At 48.5% G+C, this 13,153-nt stretch overlaps 4 protein-coding genes across 4 annotated transcripts; 2 read left to right on the top strand and 2 right to left on the bottom strand.

Moving 5' to 3' along the window:
- Positions 1-2,185: 2,185 nt before the first annotated feature.
- On the top strand, positions 2,186-3,200 carry LTR64_005118 (uncharacterized protein; the record flags this gene model as incomplete). The annotated part of the gene is made up of 2 exons (XM_064899460.1): positions 2,186-2,288; positions 2,335-3,200. 2 exons carry the CDS (start codon positions 2,186-2,188, stop codon positions 3,198-3,200), a joined length of 969 nt encoding a protein of 322 aa, XP_064755417.1.
- A 2,125-nt stretch (positions 3,201-5,325) lies between these two features.
- LTR64_005119 (uncharacterized protein) lies at positions 5,326-6,529 on the bottom strand (the record flags this gene model as incomplete). The annotated part of the gene is made up of 2 exons (XM_064899461.1): positions 5,326-6,437; positions 6,487-6,529. 2 exons carry the CDS (start codon positions 6,527-6,529, stop codon positions 5,326-5,328), a joined length of 1,155 nt encoding a protein of 384 aa, XP_064755418.1.
- A 3,941-nt stretch (positions 6,530-10,470) lies between these two features.
- On the bottom strand, positions 10,471-12,129 carry SEN2 (tRNA splicing endonuclease subunit sen2; the record flags this gene model as incomplete). Its single annotated transcript, XM_064899462.1, has 1 exon — positions 10,471-12,129. The coding sequence occupies one exon, from the start codon at positions 12,127-12,129 to the stop codon at positions 10,471-10,473; it is 1,659 nt and encodes a 552-aa protein (XP_064755419.1).
- A 735-nt stretch (positions 12,130-12,864) lies between these two features.
- NOP10 (snoRNP complex protein) lies at positions 12,865-13,131 on the top strand (the record flags this gene model as incomplete). Its single annotated transcript, XM_064899463.1, has 2 exons — positions 12,865-12,992; positions 13,044-13,131. The coding sequence occupies 2 exons, from the start codon at positions 12,865-12,867 to the stop codon at positions 13,129-13,131; spliced, it is 216 nt and encodes a 71-aa protein (XP_064755420.1).
- Positions 13,132-13,153: the final 22 nt, after the last annotated feature.

Below are 13,153 nucleotides of genomic sequence, written 5' to 3' on the forward strand. Positions count from 1 at the left end.
GGAACACCAATGATGAGACAAGATATGGCAAAGCTAGCCGAAGCGATGATGTTGATGTTCTTGCGCCCGAAACTCTCGGTAAAAGGTGGTAGAAATAGGCCACCAACGCCTTGACCGAAGAAGAACCTGTTACCAATCAGTACGATGTGCTGCTAGGGGTGAGCTGTTTGGGGGTGTCCTTGCATCGAGGCAAATGCTATACTTGCAACGATTGAGCTGCAATGTAGGTCTTTAGCTGCTTCGCGAGCGACGGAAGCCTAGAACTCTTTGGGTCAGTACTGGGCTCTAGCAAAGACAATGTAGGTATTCAGTCACTGACGCCTGTGTTTCCCAATAGAGCTCTGCATTTTCCTCGATCAGCAAATGGTACCTAGAAGGAGTCTGTGGTAGAGCACCCACGAGACAGTCACGAAAAGAGTAATGAACCCTGTGTCGTATATCTTCTTCCATAGTGGCCAGTTCTTTGGACGTTCAGATCCGTTGTCACTCCAGTCGATTCTACCATTGGACTCGACGTAGAGACCAGACCTTTTGATTTGCTCAAGCACTTCAGCAGGTAGTGATTGAGACATCCCGTTCAGACTTGATCTGCTGTAGACGCGACAATCCCATTGACACGACCTTGTCGAGCAAGTAAGCTATAATCCGAACAAAGACGTATTTATGAGCACAGTGAGTTGAGTCAGGAATTGTAAAGCTTCCTGATAGAGCAGCTCTTACAAGTTGAGGCTCGGTTGAGAGCTCCGCTCGAAAGATCAACGTAACGACTCCATCTCAGAAACACCTTGTTGGGACGATGGTATGGTCCCTTGGCATGGCATGGAGCAAGCCCCACGGTAGCAGGTCAAGTCGAGAAACTGTGAGCTTGGCATCACTTATATGTCGATGTCTGGGTGCTCACTGGACGGAAGTGAACACTCATATGTGTAGAATCGTGTGATGAAAGGACATTATCGTCAGATCGCGTTTGGGACAAGCCAGACCACTCATGCACGCCTTGACATAAAACAATACCAAAAGAGCGCATCGGAAAAGCCCCTGATCCTTGTAACGTCATGATATGGAGCCTGCAGTGATCTGAAGTGGATCGTGGAAGCCGCCTCTGACGAAGATGGAAGTTGTGATCGGCCACTAGAGGCGCAACAAGCGAAAGCACAAACTTCATCGATTGTCGAAGACCCTTAGACCTGCTAATGTAGTTGCTCAGATTCCTGCTATCGAATTTGCGCACTTTACAGCTAGCAGGGAAACAACGGCAGTGGACAATTATCCATAATGTCTCCATGAGATGGGATCTGAACCCAGGACAGATGGAGTCCCCCATACATATGTTCGACAAACACGCCGACCAAATTCATATTCGTGTCACAGATCCGAACTCAGGGTGCTGTGGAGCGACTACCATGATCATCGGTAGATGATGCACTCCTCCGACCGAATCAGCGCAGACCTGCATAAGTACGTTTCTTGGAACATGGCACGACGTGCTATGGCTATAGCCGTGCGTCCCCGAAGCCCCAGCTGCAGACTGTACTCGAGTAGCACTTTGCACCAACACCTCAGTATTATACTCCTTCGAGCATACGAGATCACCTTCGCAGCTCAAGTACTATGACATTAGTAGGTCAAGTAAAGCCCAGGCGTTGAGATTATGCTGACCACCCGTGAAAGAAACGACGCCATGGAGACAGCAATACGATAACGCACCCCAGAAAACGCTCGAAACCCTCCGCGAAATCTTCACACCAAACCCACGACATTGGTAGTGTGAACAACCTCGAGGAGGATCGGATATGCTTAGCCAGCTATGGGTCGGACATTCAAGCCTCAGTTATCACCCACGCCCGAGGTGCATATCTCTACACCGAGTCTGGTTCCAAGATCCTGGACTGGACATCTGGACAGGTGAGACGGCCTCTTCCCAAGCATAAGAATCCAGCTCCGAACCTTTTGCAGTCACTGAGGCCATCAGATGTCGTGTCTGTTAGGACATAGTCACCCCGAAGTCGTCGAAGTGATTAAAGAGTATGCGGACAAGCTCATACACATATCTTCCCGTATGGTGTCACCACCAACAATCAACCTGGCAAAACGTCTCACGAGCCTGCTGCCCCCTGGTCTTGACCGTGTCTTGTTCCTTAGCACAGGCTCGGAAAGCAATGAGGCCGCAATCAAACTTGCAAAGATGTATACTGGCAAGTTTGAAATCGTGGGATTGGCGCAGTCATGGCATGGTATGAGTGGCGCTGCTCAGGGTGCTCAGTATCAAGGTGGCCGTCGAGGGCAGGGTTCGTATCCCATTATCTCGCCATTCTTGAACGCTAACAAGTGCAGGGCCTTCTGTACCCGGACAATTCATGCTGCCTCAACCAAATAGTTACCGCTCGATATTTCGACACAAGGATGGTAGCTACGATTGGAAAACCGAACTGGATTATGGATGGAGTCTGATAGATCAAGCATCGAACGGGTCTATAGCTGCCTGCCTGGTCGAGTGTATCCAGGGCGATGGAGGAATTCATGTCTTGCCGCCTGGTTACCTCGCAGCTCTGAAACGTCATTGCGAACAACGAAGAGCTCTTTTGATCGTTGACGAAGCTCAAACTGGCCTAGGCAGGACCGGTAAGCTATTCGGCATTGACCATGAGGACATCGTGCCGGATATACTTACTCTGAGTAAACCGCTAGGAAACGGGCTTCCAGTCAGTGCGGCTATCACGAGCCAAGAGATTGATCGAGTTGCCAACGAGAGGGGGTTTTTGTTCTTCACCACCCATGCAAATGATCCTCTAGTTACCGCGGTAGGTGGAAAGGTTCTCGAGATTGTGACGAGAAAAGGCACTTTGGAGGCTGTGACGGCTCGAAGTCAGCAACTACTCGCTGGACTTCGTCATCTGCAAGAGAGATATGGCTGCATCGGCGACGTTCGCGGTCGAGGCTTGATGGCTGGCATCGAAATTGTATCTGATCGTGATGGTAAAGAACCTGCAGTCGAGTTAGCCGGAGAGCTATCCAGGAACATGGTGAAACGAGGTCTCTGGAGTCAGCTACAAGATGGCAAAGTCTTCAGGATTGGACCACCGATCAACAGTACTGATGAGGAGATTCAGTCCGGCTTGAAGATCCTGGAGGATGTGTTCAGACACACGGCGAACACTCATGCTCTGACGAATGGTGAACAAAGTAATGGTTTATCTTGAGTATCCTGAGGATATTTGTCTCGGGTTACGATGCGAGTGGGGATTATGCTTCAGATCTGATTAAATTCGGGGTGATAAGAACCCTATTTACACCCATATTCGATGTACGAAGGCCACATACCTGTATGGTCAAGTCCGTCCTAGCCTTTGTTCGCAAGTGCTGTTGCAACACAGTCGACGAAATGAAAAGAGTATTAGAATGTTGGATCACTTGCCTAAGCTAGATTTGACGGCTTACGTGGTAATGGATAAGTTCGAAAAATAGGCTAAAAAGTTCGCGATTTGTTTGTCGTTGAAGTTAGCAGAAATCACTATCGTGCAATTACATTAGAAGGAGTGAATTGACATTCAGACTGAAAGAAGAGTATATCGCTCTCATTCAAGTCCCCATCTCAAACACCTCTCTTCGGGACACACAGTCCACACCACACATCAAACCACACTTCACTAAACACCACTCCACTAACTCCTTATCCACATTCATTGAACGACAACCCACGTTTCTCCTCATACAAAGCCAGATCCTGGTCGCCGTCGAGGCAATGGTAACGGTTTCTAAGTCTAGCAAAGTACAACTTGAGAAAAGCCTCATGTCATCATAATCTACTTAAGGCATGAAACTAGCATGTTGAAATGTGCAAGGAAATCAACTGACCTTATTGAATTTTGTGTTGCTGCAATTCCGGCCAAAAATTATGAGTGATGGAATATATGCTTTGTTGTGATGAGGAGGAAGGAGCGAGTGTGGATTGTGATCAGGAAGGTGGCGCAAATGCTGATTGAAACCAAGGGAAGCACAAATTTCAGAAAGCAAACTCAGCACCACGAACCGCACTCTTGAAGGTCTCTTGATCTAGCTTGTCCTGTTTGCTGAAGTACGGACATGATCTTCACTACACATTCTGTCACCTTCACCTTGCATTAAAATTGGGGTTGATCCTTCGAGAGTCTCATAGCTTATCGACAAAAAGTACTCTTGCATCCAACATAAAGAAAAACATGTAGAACGGTCAAATACATTGAGATTACCCCAGCCCTGCTTCCCACTAAATTCTCTGAAGACCATAACTTTCCTATTCGAAGCAGAATGCTTTCCACAAATTTTGACATCCTTACCTCGCCTCTCCGAGAATACGTATACTTCTCTGTCACAAATCCCCGACTTCTTAGTTGTCTGGCTCACTCACAAAGTCATGGTTGCAGGAGCATCTATTTATCTTTTTCGGCAAATTTGTGACTCTGTTCAAGTTTGTCGTGATGTAACGATGACTGAAAAATTGTACTCGCTCGTACATGAGCTCTATAGTGGGCCTGTCTTCCTGCTCGAAAATATGCCAATGGGACCCGATCGTCTTGTAAGCTCTGTATGTGGCGTGCCGAAGCTCGAAATTGCTTGGGAACGGTCTGCTCCGTCGACTGTCATATTTTACCACGTAAGACCGACAGCAGAGATACAACGAGTGGAGAGTGTTGCGGTCCCTGCTAGCAAGTACGTTTAAGTTATATACACCGTTGAAAGAAAAGAGAAAGAGGCACTGGTGTGGTATGTGGTTTTCGAAATAGCAGATGGGCGGCCTTAGATCAAAGCAGACTCAAGCAGGCAATTGGGCGGATTGGTCAATCCTAAGCCGCCGTCTCAAATGAATTATGAATACGTCAAAACAGTAAATAAGCTGCCGCGTTCGTAGTCAGCGCCAGGAGAACTGTTGACAAACGAAGACTCCTTCGTCCAACTATACCGTATGTACGTTCATTTAGAGTGTCTCCTACACGACTGGTGCCCATATCTGGCTCACATTGAGATCGAATCTGAATCAGCGTAATCGCTGCGTAATCTCTGCTTCACCAGTACCGAAGAAGGAATTGAATCTTGTTCGTAGATCTTCGAATATATGTGTAGGACTAAGGTAAATACTTGTGCTCTGTCGAACGGGTGAACAGAGCAATGGTACAGCTTCAGTACCATGAAAGTATCTGTCTCGTACCGCGCTACGAGCAGGAAGTCGTGACTTTCGGCTGCGGCTAGAGCCTCTTGGCTGTGTCCAGTAAGGCCTGCAGAGTACAAAACGACACTGCAGATACAAGCAAGTCGTTAAGCCGACAGTGACAACATACTCTCAATCTTCTAGGTCATTGACGCCAACGACCGCTCATCTCCAATGCAGGAGCCATGCTGCACAAGGAGGGATTTCATCAACACGACCTGCATCTGCAATTCATGTATAGCAGTGCGGAGTTCTTGGTTTCCGAGTTTCATCTTATGAATACGCTCCAGCATATCAACCTCTTCGCCTTTGCGACGAGCACGACATCTAGCTGCGGCTTCTCGGTTCCTCTGCCGAGACTCTCCTGTGGACCTCTTCCTGAGTCTACAACCTCGACTTGGTCGCTTGCCTTGTCCAGACAAGTTGGACATCGGTTGAGATGCGGGCATTTCTGCCACATTGTGTCGTGGCTCGGCCATACAGGTCGTAGACAGCATATCATCAGGAGTTGCTGCCGTCATGATGTCTACGGGCGTAAAACCGCCGGAGATTGCCGGACTGCTGTGCTCTGTGTATGTTTCGTAATCGCAACCATTTATCCTCTGCCACGCTTTGGATGCTGAACACTCTGAAGCATGGCTGAATTCAGCTCGACTTGATCTAGTTTGACCCCAGGATCGTGACCATGTCTGTTGCATTTGCAAGAGTTCGCTCCAACCTGACTCGAACATGGCCATGATACTTTGGCGTGACGCACTTGAGGGTTCCGGCCACAGATTTTGCCGAGTGCAGGACATGTTGACCTGATCGTATTGGCTTTCGGGTGTATCGAAGGCAGGAACGAGATACTCATCAGGATTGGCCACCATCAAGGCATCGAACGAATAATTCATGTCCACAAAGCTTTCGGAATATTGTGTTTCGATGACTGGATCTAGCCGTTTCTCGAGATCGGTAGGACCATCATGCCGGGTATCCTGCTGGTTGGAATCACCCTGTGCATGTTCGTTCTCACAAGCCATGATGTCCATGATCAAGTCTTGACCGTCAGGGAGTTGAGACAACGAGTGTTCTGTTACAAGCACGCGGAATCCTTGACTGTTGATGCGAGTGAAGTGAAGGTGTGAACCAGGATCACAGGCAAATTTCACGCGACATTTGTTGGTAAGTGACTGCAACGTCTTTTCCTGAATATAGACGGCTCGATGGATAGTATCTCTATCCTCGTTGAGGCGAACGTAGAAACAGAAGACTGCACATAGTCAGGAGCACAGCTCCATGGGGAATGTGAGTATGCTTACCACTCAGACAGGCTTTAAGTTGGGTACTGGTACCTGGCCCCATGTCCTTAGTTGTAGCAGTATAAAGCCCCACTTTCTAGATCTGGCAGGACAGCACTCCTTCCTCAGAGTCTTGAACAGCCAGCTGTTCGTGCTTGGTATTTCCCCTTAATGCTATCCACGACCGAGGCTGTGAGACATCTGAGGACTCTGAGAGACTGGGCAAGCAAATCGTTCTTCCGTATGGCCGAACGTCTGCCTTCGCTAACTAGATGGAACCGACAAGGTATCTCTGTATGTATGTTGTCTGATGTTTCGAAAGGGCCTTGCAGTTTCTGCGTACTAGTTGGCTGAGCTTTGTCTGCGAGGGGTAATGTGCATAGAGCATCTCAATGTGCGTTCAGAACCTCCATCGGATAAGCCCGTAAACCGTGAAGATTGTTGGTGCTGAAAGCCTGACTGGAGTGAGGTTGCTCAACTAAACTTTGGTGATCGTTGGCTGCAATGGAAACCGACGATGCAAAGAAGCCATCTCTATATCCAGGGAGCAGTTGCTTCGACGAAAAATTTTGACGTTCAGTTAACGGAGGAGGTAGTTAACAAGCGACTGGGCCCTGTTCGATGGGGGAGGATGCGAACACACCCTAAAAGTTAGTCTGTTCCTTGGGTTTCCATCCTTTCAAATCGTCGAGGTGCATATCCGATCAACACTGCTAACTTAACATGTCAAGGGATACGTAATCCCGAGGAAAGTTCCTGTCCGCCAGACGTTAAGCAGAACCCAATATGCACGAGCCCATGGCGCTGGGATATTCTAGCGGTGGGAGGTTCGCCGCCTGAACAACGAGCACGCTCATGCCAGCCCTTGAAGCCTGTTTATCCACTGCTTGGACTCCCTCTGAATGGGTTGCAGAGATGTCTACCTTGGCAAAGAGCTTGGCTTGTAAGTCGAAGATTGTTGAAGATGCCATGTGCTTTCGCGGATGTCATACACCAGCTTCGTGATGACCAAGAGTGGTAAGTACTAGCGTTAGTGCGGCTGAAAAAACAGTACGTAGTGCTGGCATGGCGTATCACGTGCAGCAAAGGTTTCGAGGTTGTGACCAGGAACTTGCAAGCAGGCTGCTAGGGTCTTGGTTTGGCGAACTGCTCAGGCCCAGCAAAAGTCAGATGTTTGCCGCAAAGTCTTAACGCACCTGCCAAGATGCCGCCAAGGGTGTACCGTCGCTCTCGCTTCGAGCTGCTTCAATTTTGTGGTTTAAGTCTGATATGGCAGCAGTAAAAGCTGAGTGACTAGGTAGGCTTCGTGCTCGACAACAATCGAGTGCGCTTTGATGTCGTCATCGTGAAGGGTGCTTGTCCTGTGCAGCTGGTTGGGGAAAGAGCCACCTTAGCCCAATAGCCGATTTTGAAAGAGAGTCGCGGTACCAAAGCAATGTGGACCTGTACGAAAGCACTCAGCCAAGACATCTAGACTGTTCGGTTACAACCTCATCACTAAGGCAAATCTCTGCGACACCAAGTGTCGATGCGACATGTGATCACGATCTACGCAACCATGTTTTCTCTATAAATGCGATGTGGAATGATAATCCGGTAAGCAAAATTACATGTTTATCAGGCTGAAAGTTTTGAGCGTGGAACGTAGCAACGGCAATCTGCAGTTCCTCTCTTGAGCTTGGCACTTCGTTCCACATACCCTCCGAACAGTATCAGTCGTGTGCATCAACGAGGACGGTGGCGAAGCACAACACTCTTTCCTTTCTTCGTACGGAGCGACGTGGATCTGAAGTGTAGATAAGATCGTCCTCCTGCGGGTCATGATGGCCCAGGGGACTGAACACTTCGTATGTCTCACCGTATGAGCACTGCTTGACCGTATGCATTCCCGACTTTATCCTTTTTCGACATTCGACAGAAGAATGATGAACACAAGCATCCTGCTGTCATGACTGTAGCTAGAATTAGAATTGTCGTCTAGTATTAGTCTCGTCTTATCTTGTATCCAGTGTGGAAGTTGCCGCCGATTGTTCTTCCAAGAGAATGCTCGTATCCATTCTCGGCTATTGAACATGCGCTACGGGCTCTTATTACCTAAGAAACGTCTCTACTCAATACCATAACCACAAGCAGCGATGTACGCTACGGTCAATAGGCTAATAACATCGAGGCGGACAGTCCTGGCTTCTCAGTATGTCTCTTGCTTGGATTCAGCGACTGGGTGAACCGACGAACGGGGAAGAACTTTGTTCCTCCCCGATATGGTATGGAGGGGGATCAATAGGCTCGTAGCCAAGCCATCATTCACCACCTCGCAATTTGAATGATTGGGTTCGATCCATGTGCGTGTAAACATCTCATGCACTACGACATTGGCAAGATCTTGTTGTGCATCATATCCTGGGCAGGTCCCGAGGAGGTCCATCGAGCCCATACTCTTCTCACCGTTCTGTGATCAAAGCCACATGGATACTAACAGCCTTGGTCATGGCATCGAAACGATGAAGTCAAGAGCACCGCCGTATACACCCGCAGCAAATTGCGCAGACGACATGACGCCCAGCGCTGCGAAGATTATATTCGAAGCGCAGCCACTTCTTGCATGTGTGGCTTTCTGATTCTATACCAGGTTAGTCGGTACGCCCTGCCCAGTCTCTCGCATCCATTTTGATTTGGCAACCGATCTCGTGATGGCATTTCAGACTTTCCAAGAAGCTACACTTTGTGGCACCAGGCTTTCATCAAGCGAAGTAGCAAGATTTACCACTCAACCCGAGCTCTTCTTCGAAGACCTTGAACCAATGGGCCAGTTTCACACGCAGGAGTTTAATCAAATCAACAGTTACAATACTGGCACTTATCAAGAATGGAACTCGCCCGCGGACAGCTGGTTGTCCTTAGAACCGGCATCCTGGAATCCTCTCCCCACAGGCAGGGTGTTTCCCGACAACTATATCTTCGGCGTAGCAGAGCTGGACGGAAGCTCCATGACGAATTTCTGTGTCTGCGATACCTCTCCAAAATACTTTGACGCGTACAAAGACGTGGCGACAAACGCTTCTCGTCCCAGACAGCTAAAGGCCAAAGCGTGTCACCAACAGCCAGGACTCGACCCATATACTCACAAGATCGAGACAGCAGCGGCATTAACGTCGCAAAAGCTTGAGTGCTTCCCACCAGCCTGGAGGCGCGCAAGGAGGAGTCGCGATTGGCCAAAGAATATACTGATATCTACACCGGCCATTACTGCGACACAAGGGCATGGCATAGTCTACTCCTTGGTCTCTTTCCAATCATCAAATGTACGGGAAAGCCTACTTGCCTTGTGCTCTGCACTCCAGATGCAACCTCAAACGGTGGTCAGTTGGACGTGGTCACATCCACGAAAGTGTCTAGCCGGATTGGTGGACAGCACGTTTCTAGATTTTGTTCCACACCTGCAGGACTTTTGTATTACCATTCAGAGGCGAAGCGATGCTCATGCATTTGATGTTTGTATGGAGATATGACTCAGATAGCAGGCGTCGTATGATTTTCTTACTCCTTCAGTTTTTGTAATCCTGAACGTTCAGACACTTGTCACTCTATGATTAGATTCCTTCTCAAATCTAAACTTGACAGCAAAAAACACACTGTGTATGTGAGTTGCCTACCACTCATGGTTTACTTCTCGACCAAGCAGCAGCCTGGCGATTGGACGAGTACTGGGCCATAGCAGTTCAAACTGCGGTAGGTAGTGCTATTATACTGCTGGTTGAACACTTGGTCAAATCCGGGTAGGAACCTTAGCCAATACTTCAGCTCCAAGCAGGGTCTATGTGGGAATGACGACAGGCGTTGGTAGAGAAATGACCACGTACAGTCTGCAAAGGTGTTCAGCAAGTAAAGGGTTCGATATTCATGAACTATCGTGTTTATGTGCAAGACGAGTGTATGTTAAGGAAGGAAGGAATATCTGACCATACCACGATCTGAGTCGACTTATTTCCCTGACCACTTTGATCGCTAATCCCTGCTACGGTTCGGTGTCCACCTCTTCACATTGACATCTCGAACAGTGTACTTTGAGAACAGCGCACTGATGTCTGCTGCAGCACCCTTCTCAATCTTCAATGCACTAGGTGGTGGAACCTCAACATAGCACAAGACCAAACTCTTGAGGACCTGAGCCTGAACTCGGTTGATGCCATGCAGCCACCACCAAGATTTTCTCGTCTTGCTTTCCATGCTCTTCTTCTGCTGTTCGGTATCGCTCCAATGTGGATCCGAGTAGGACGGAATGATGATCACAGCAAATTCAGCATGCGAAAATGCTGGACCACGGTTGTACAATAGGTAATCGACGCCGAATTTGATGCCTGAACGGACGACCCAGCCCATGGAGCGGAAGTGATGATATGCAGCGTAGGATAACATGAATGGATCATCGGGCTCCGAGGCCATCGACAAGCTTCGTGGCGGAAAGAAGGAGTGGCGTCGGAACAGTGAAAGAAGGCTTGAGGGTGGAAGAGCTTCTCCTGAGTGTTCAGGATCGGTTGATGGTGAGGGATGAACTTCCAGGATGCCCAAGGAATATGTGAGAAAGAAGGCCTCCTCCAACGATATCTGCAGATGTTCTTGATTATTCTCCTTAATCGCGTTGTCAATCTGCTGTACCTTCTGTAACGTCTTGTTCTCCTGGGCTAGACTGCTGCCTGGAGCTTTGATAGGTGAAATTACCGGACTGGATAAGTCGAACTCTCGGGCCTCGATCGTTGGTGAGAAGCGAACTGTCTTCTGGCGTTGCAATTTTCTGACAGGGCGATCGAACTTCTCTGCTTGACTAGTTTCAGAGGGAGGAGAGGTCGAAGGTGGTGTTGGCAACCCATTCCTGTCCATTGCTTTCTTCCAGTCCTCAAAACCATCGATAGCACCGTTCGCACTTCCATTGACGTGTCCATTTGCCCTGAGCATACCATCTTCTTCTTTGAGGTCGAGAATCTTTGGTGAAGGTATGGCGATGATCGATGGTTTCTCAATCGCGTCTGGGCGAAATTGTGGTAGAGTAGGATCTCGTCGAGGTAACAGGCTATTCAGAATACCGTCAATACCATGCATATCATGTGCGTTAGTCTTCAGATTCTCTACATTAGGTACACTTCGAGAAATTTGTAGTATCTGCCTAGGTCGGCGTTCGTCATGCTTGGACGAGGTCAAATCCTTCTCGATCTCAGCCTGCTCAACCTTTGCTCGCTCGATCTTGAAGTTGCGCCTTTCTCTACGTCTCTTGTCTGTGTTCTCTTCTGCTGTCACGCCTTCCTTCTTCCTTGTCTCTAGCCAAGTCGGCTCACTTCTGCTCAGACTGCCACGACCGAAGAAACCCTGCTCCCACAAGGCGCGCTGGGTCTCATGGTCGGTGATGTGGATGCTAGAAGTGGCAGAGGAGAAGTAGCCTTTGTAAACCTTTCTCTTTGGTGGTGCGAGGACTGATATGATGTATGAAAGGGCTATCGAGACGAGTGAAAGCGGATTGTGAGGGATGAGAGGAGGTAGAGGGTGAACTTCGACTGGGAGGAGGTTGCGATGAATGATGTTGTAATTGGGCCTTCGACCACCTCTCATGCTGTTCTTCTTCTGAGCGCCGGTACGACCAATGGGCCGAGGATGTATTGTCACCTCAGACATTGTCTTTTTCGCACTGCGTTCACAAATTAGCACCCAACGGGTTGAGATTGTGCGAAAATGTTGAGGGTAGATATCGATCAGATACCGTTGTAGTCTAATACATGAAATGCTTCACGAGTGGCAGCTGAAATCAAAGTGCCAACCACTTGAGCCAATTCAAAAAGTCATCACCAGAAGGAGGACGAATGTGAATAACAAGGTGCTGTGGCTTACCGTGAATGCTTCCTGTTTGTATGTGTGTAATTGAGAGTCACCTATCATCATAATTGTTGTCTCATACCACCTGTCGGCATAGGCTTCCTTGCCAATACTGTCGCATGGAGGGTTTGCGGCGCAAAGAGATGGTGACCAAGTTAGCGTTGGGCGGTAACGAATAAATCGCTCTGGTAAGTGGTAACTGGTAACAAAACATGCATGATGAGCAAAGAAGGAAAGGTCACAACAGTCGGTAGGAGCCCTAAGAGCCGTTCATGCTGTTGACTTCTCCATTTCTGCTGACCAGACGAGTAAAGTGTCGTATGCTCAGGATCTGATTTGTGGGATGGAGGCAGAAGAAGCGAGGATCTGAGGGAAGTTTGGGTGGGAAAAGCTTCTCCAACCACGGGCCACTCAAGAGCCTCTCCAATAAGGTTTACTTTTTTTACGCAGAGAAGTGAACAATTCAAAAATGTTGCATACAATTCCGCTATCGTCGCTGTTTCTATTCGTGCTTCACTACTTCATCAGCCAGTCGCCATGCATTTGATGTACACTGAAGACCCGTCGTCGGGCAAGCGTATTTACACATTGAAGAAGGTATTGGACGGAGTGGTCACGAAATCTGCCCATCCCGCAAGGTTTTCACCAGACGACAAGTATAGCAGGTACGAGGGTTTCAAATCAGCAGGAAACGAGGTAGCTGATCATTTCTGCAGGCACCGCGTCACACTGAAGAAACGATATGGTCTGCTTTTGACACAGCAAGGTACGAAGAATGCCAGAGACATATTGCGCAAAAATTGACCTGGATTCAGAGAACAAAACG

The sequence above is a fragment of the Lithohypha guttulata genome (assembly GCF_036872675.1).
Source record: "Lithohypha guttulata strain CCFEE 5908 chromosome Unknown scaffold_3, whole genome shotgun sequence".
Taxonomy (NCBI): Eukaryota; Fungi; Ascomycota; class Eurotiomycetes; order Chaetothyriales; family Trichomeriaceae; genus Lithohypha; species Lithohypha guttulata.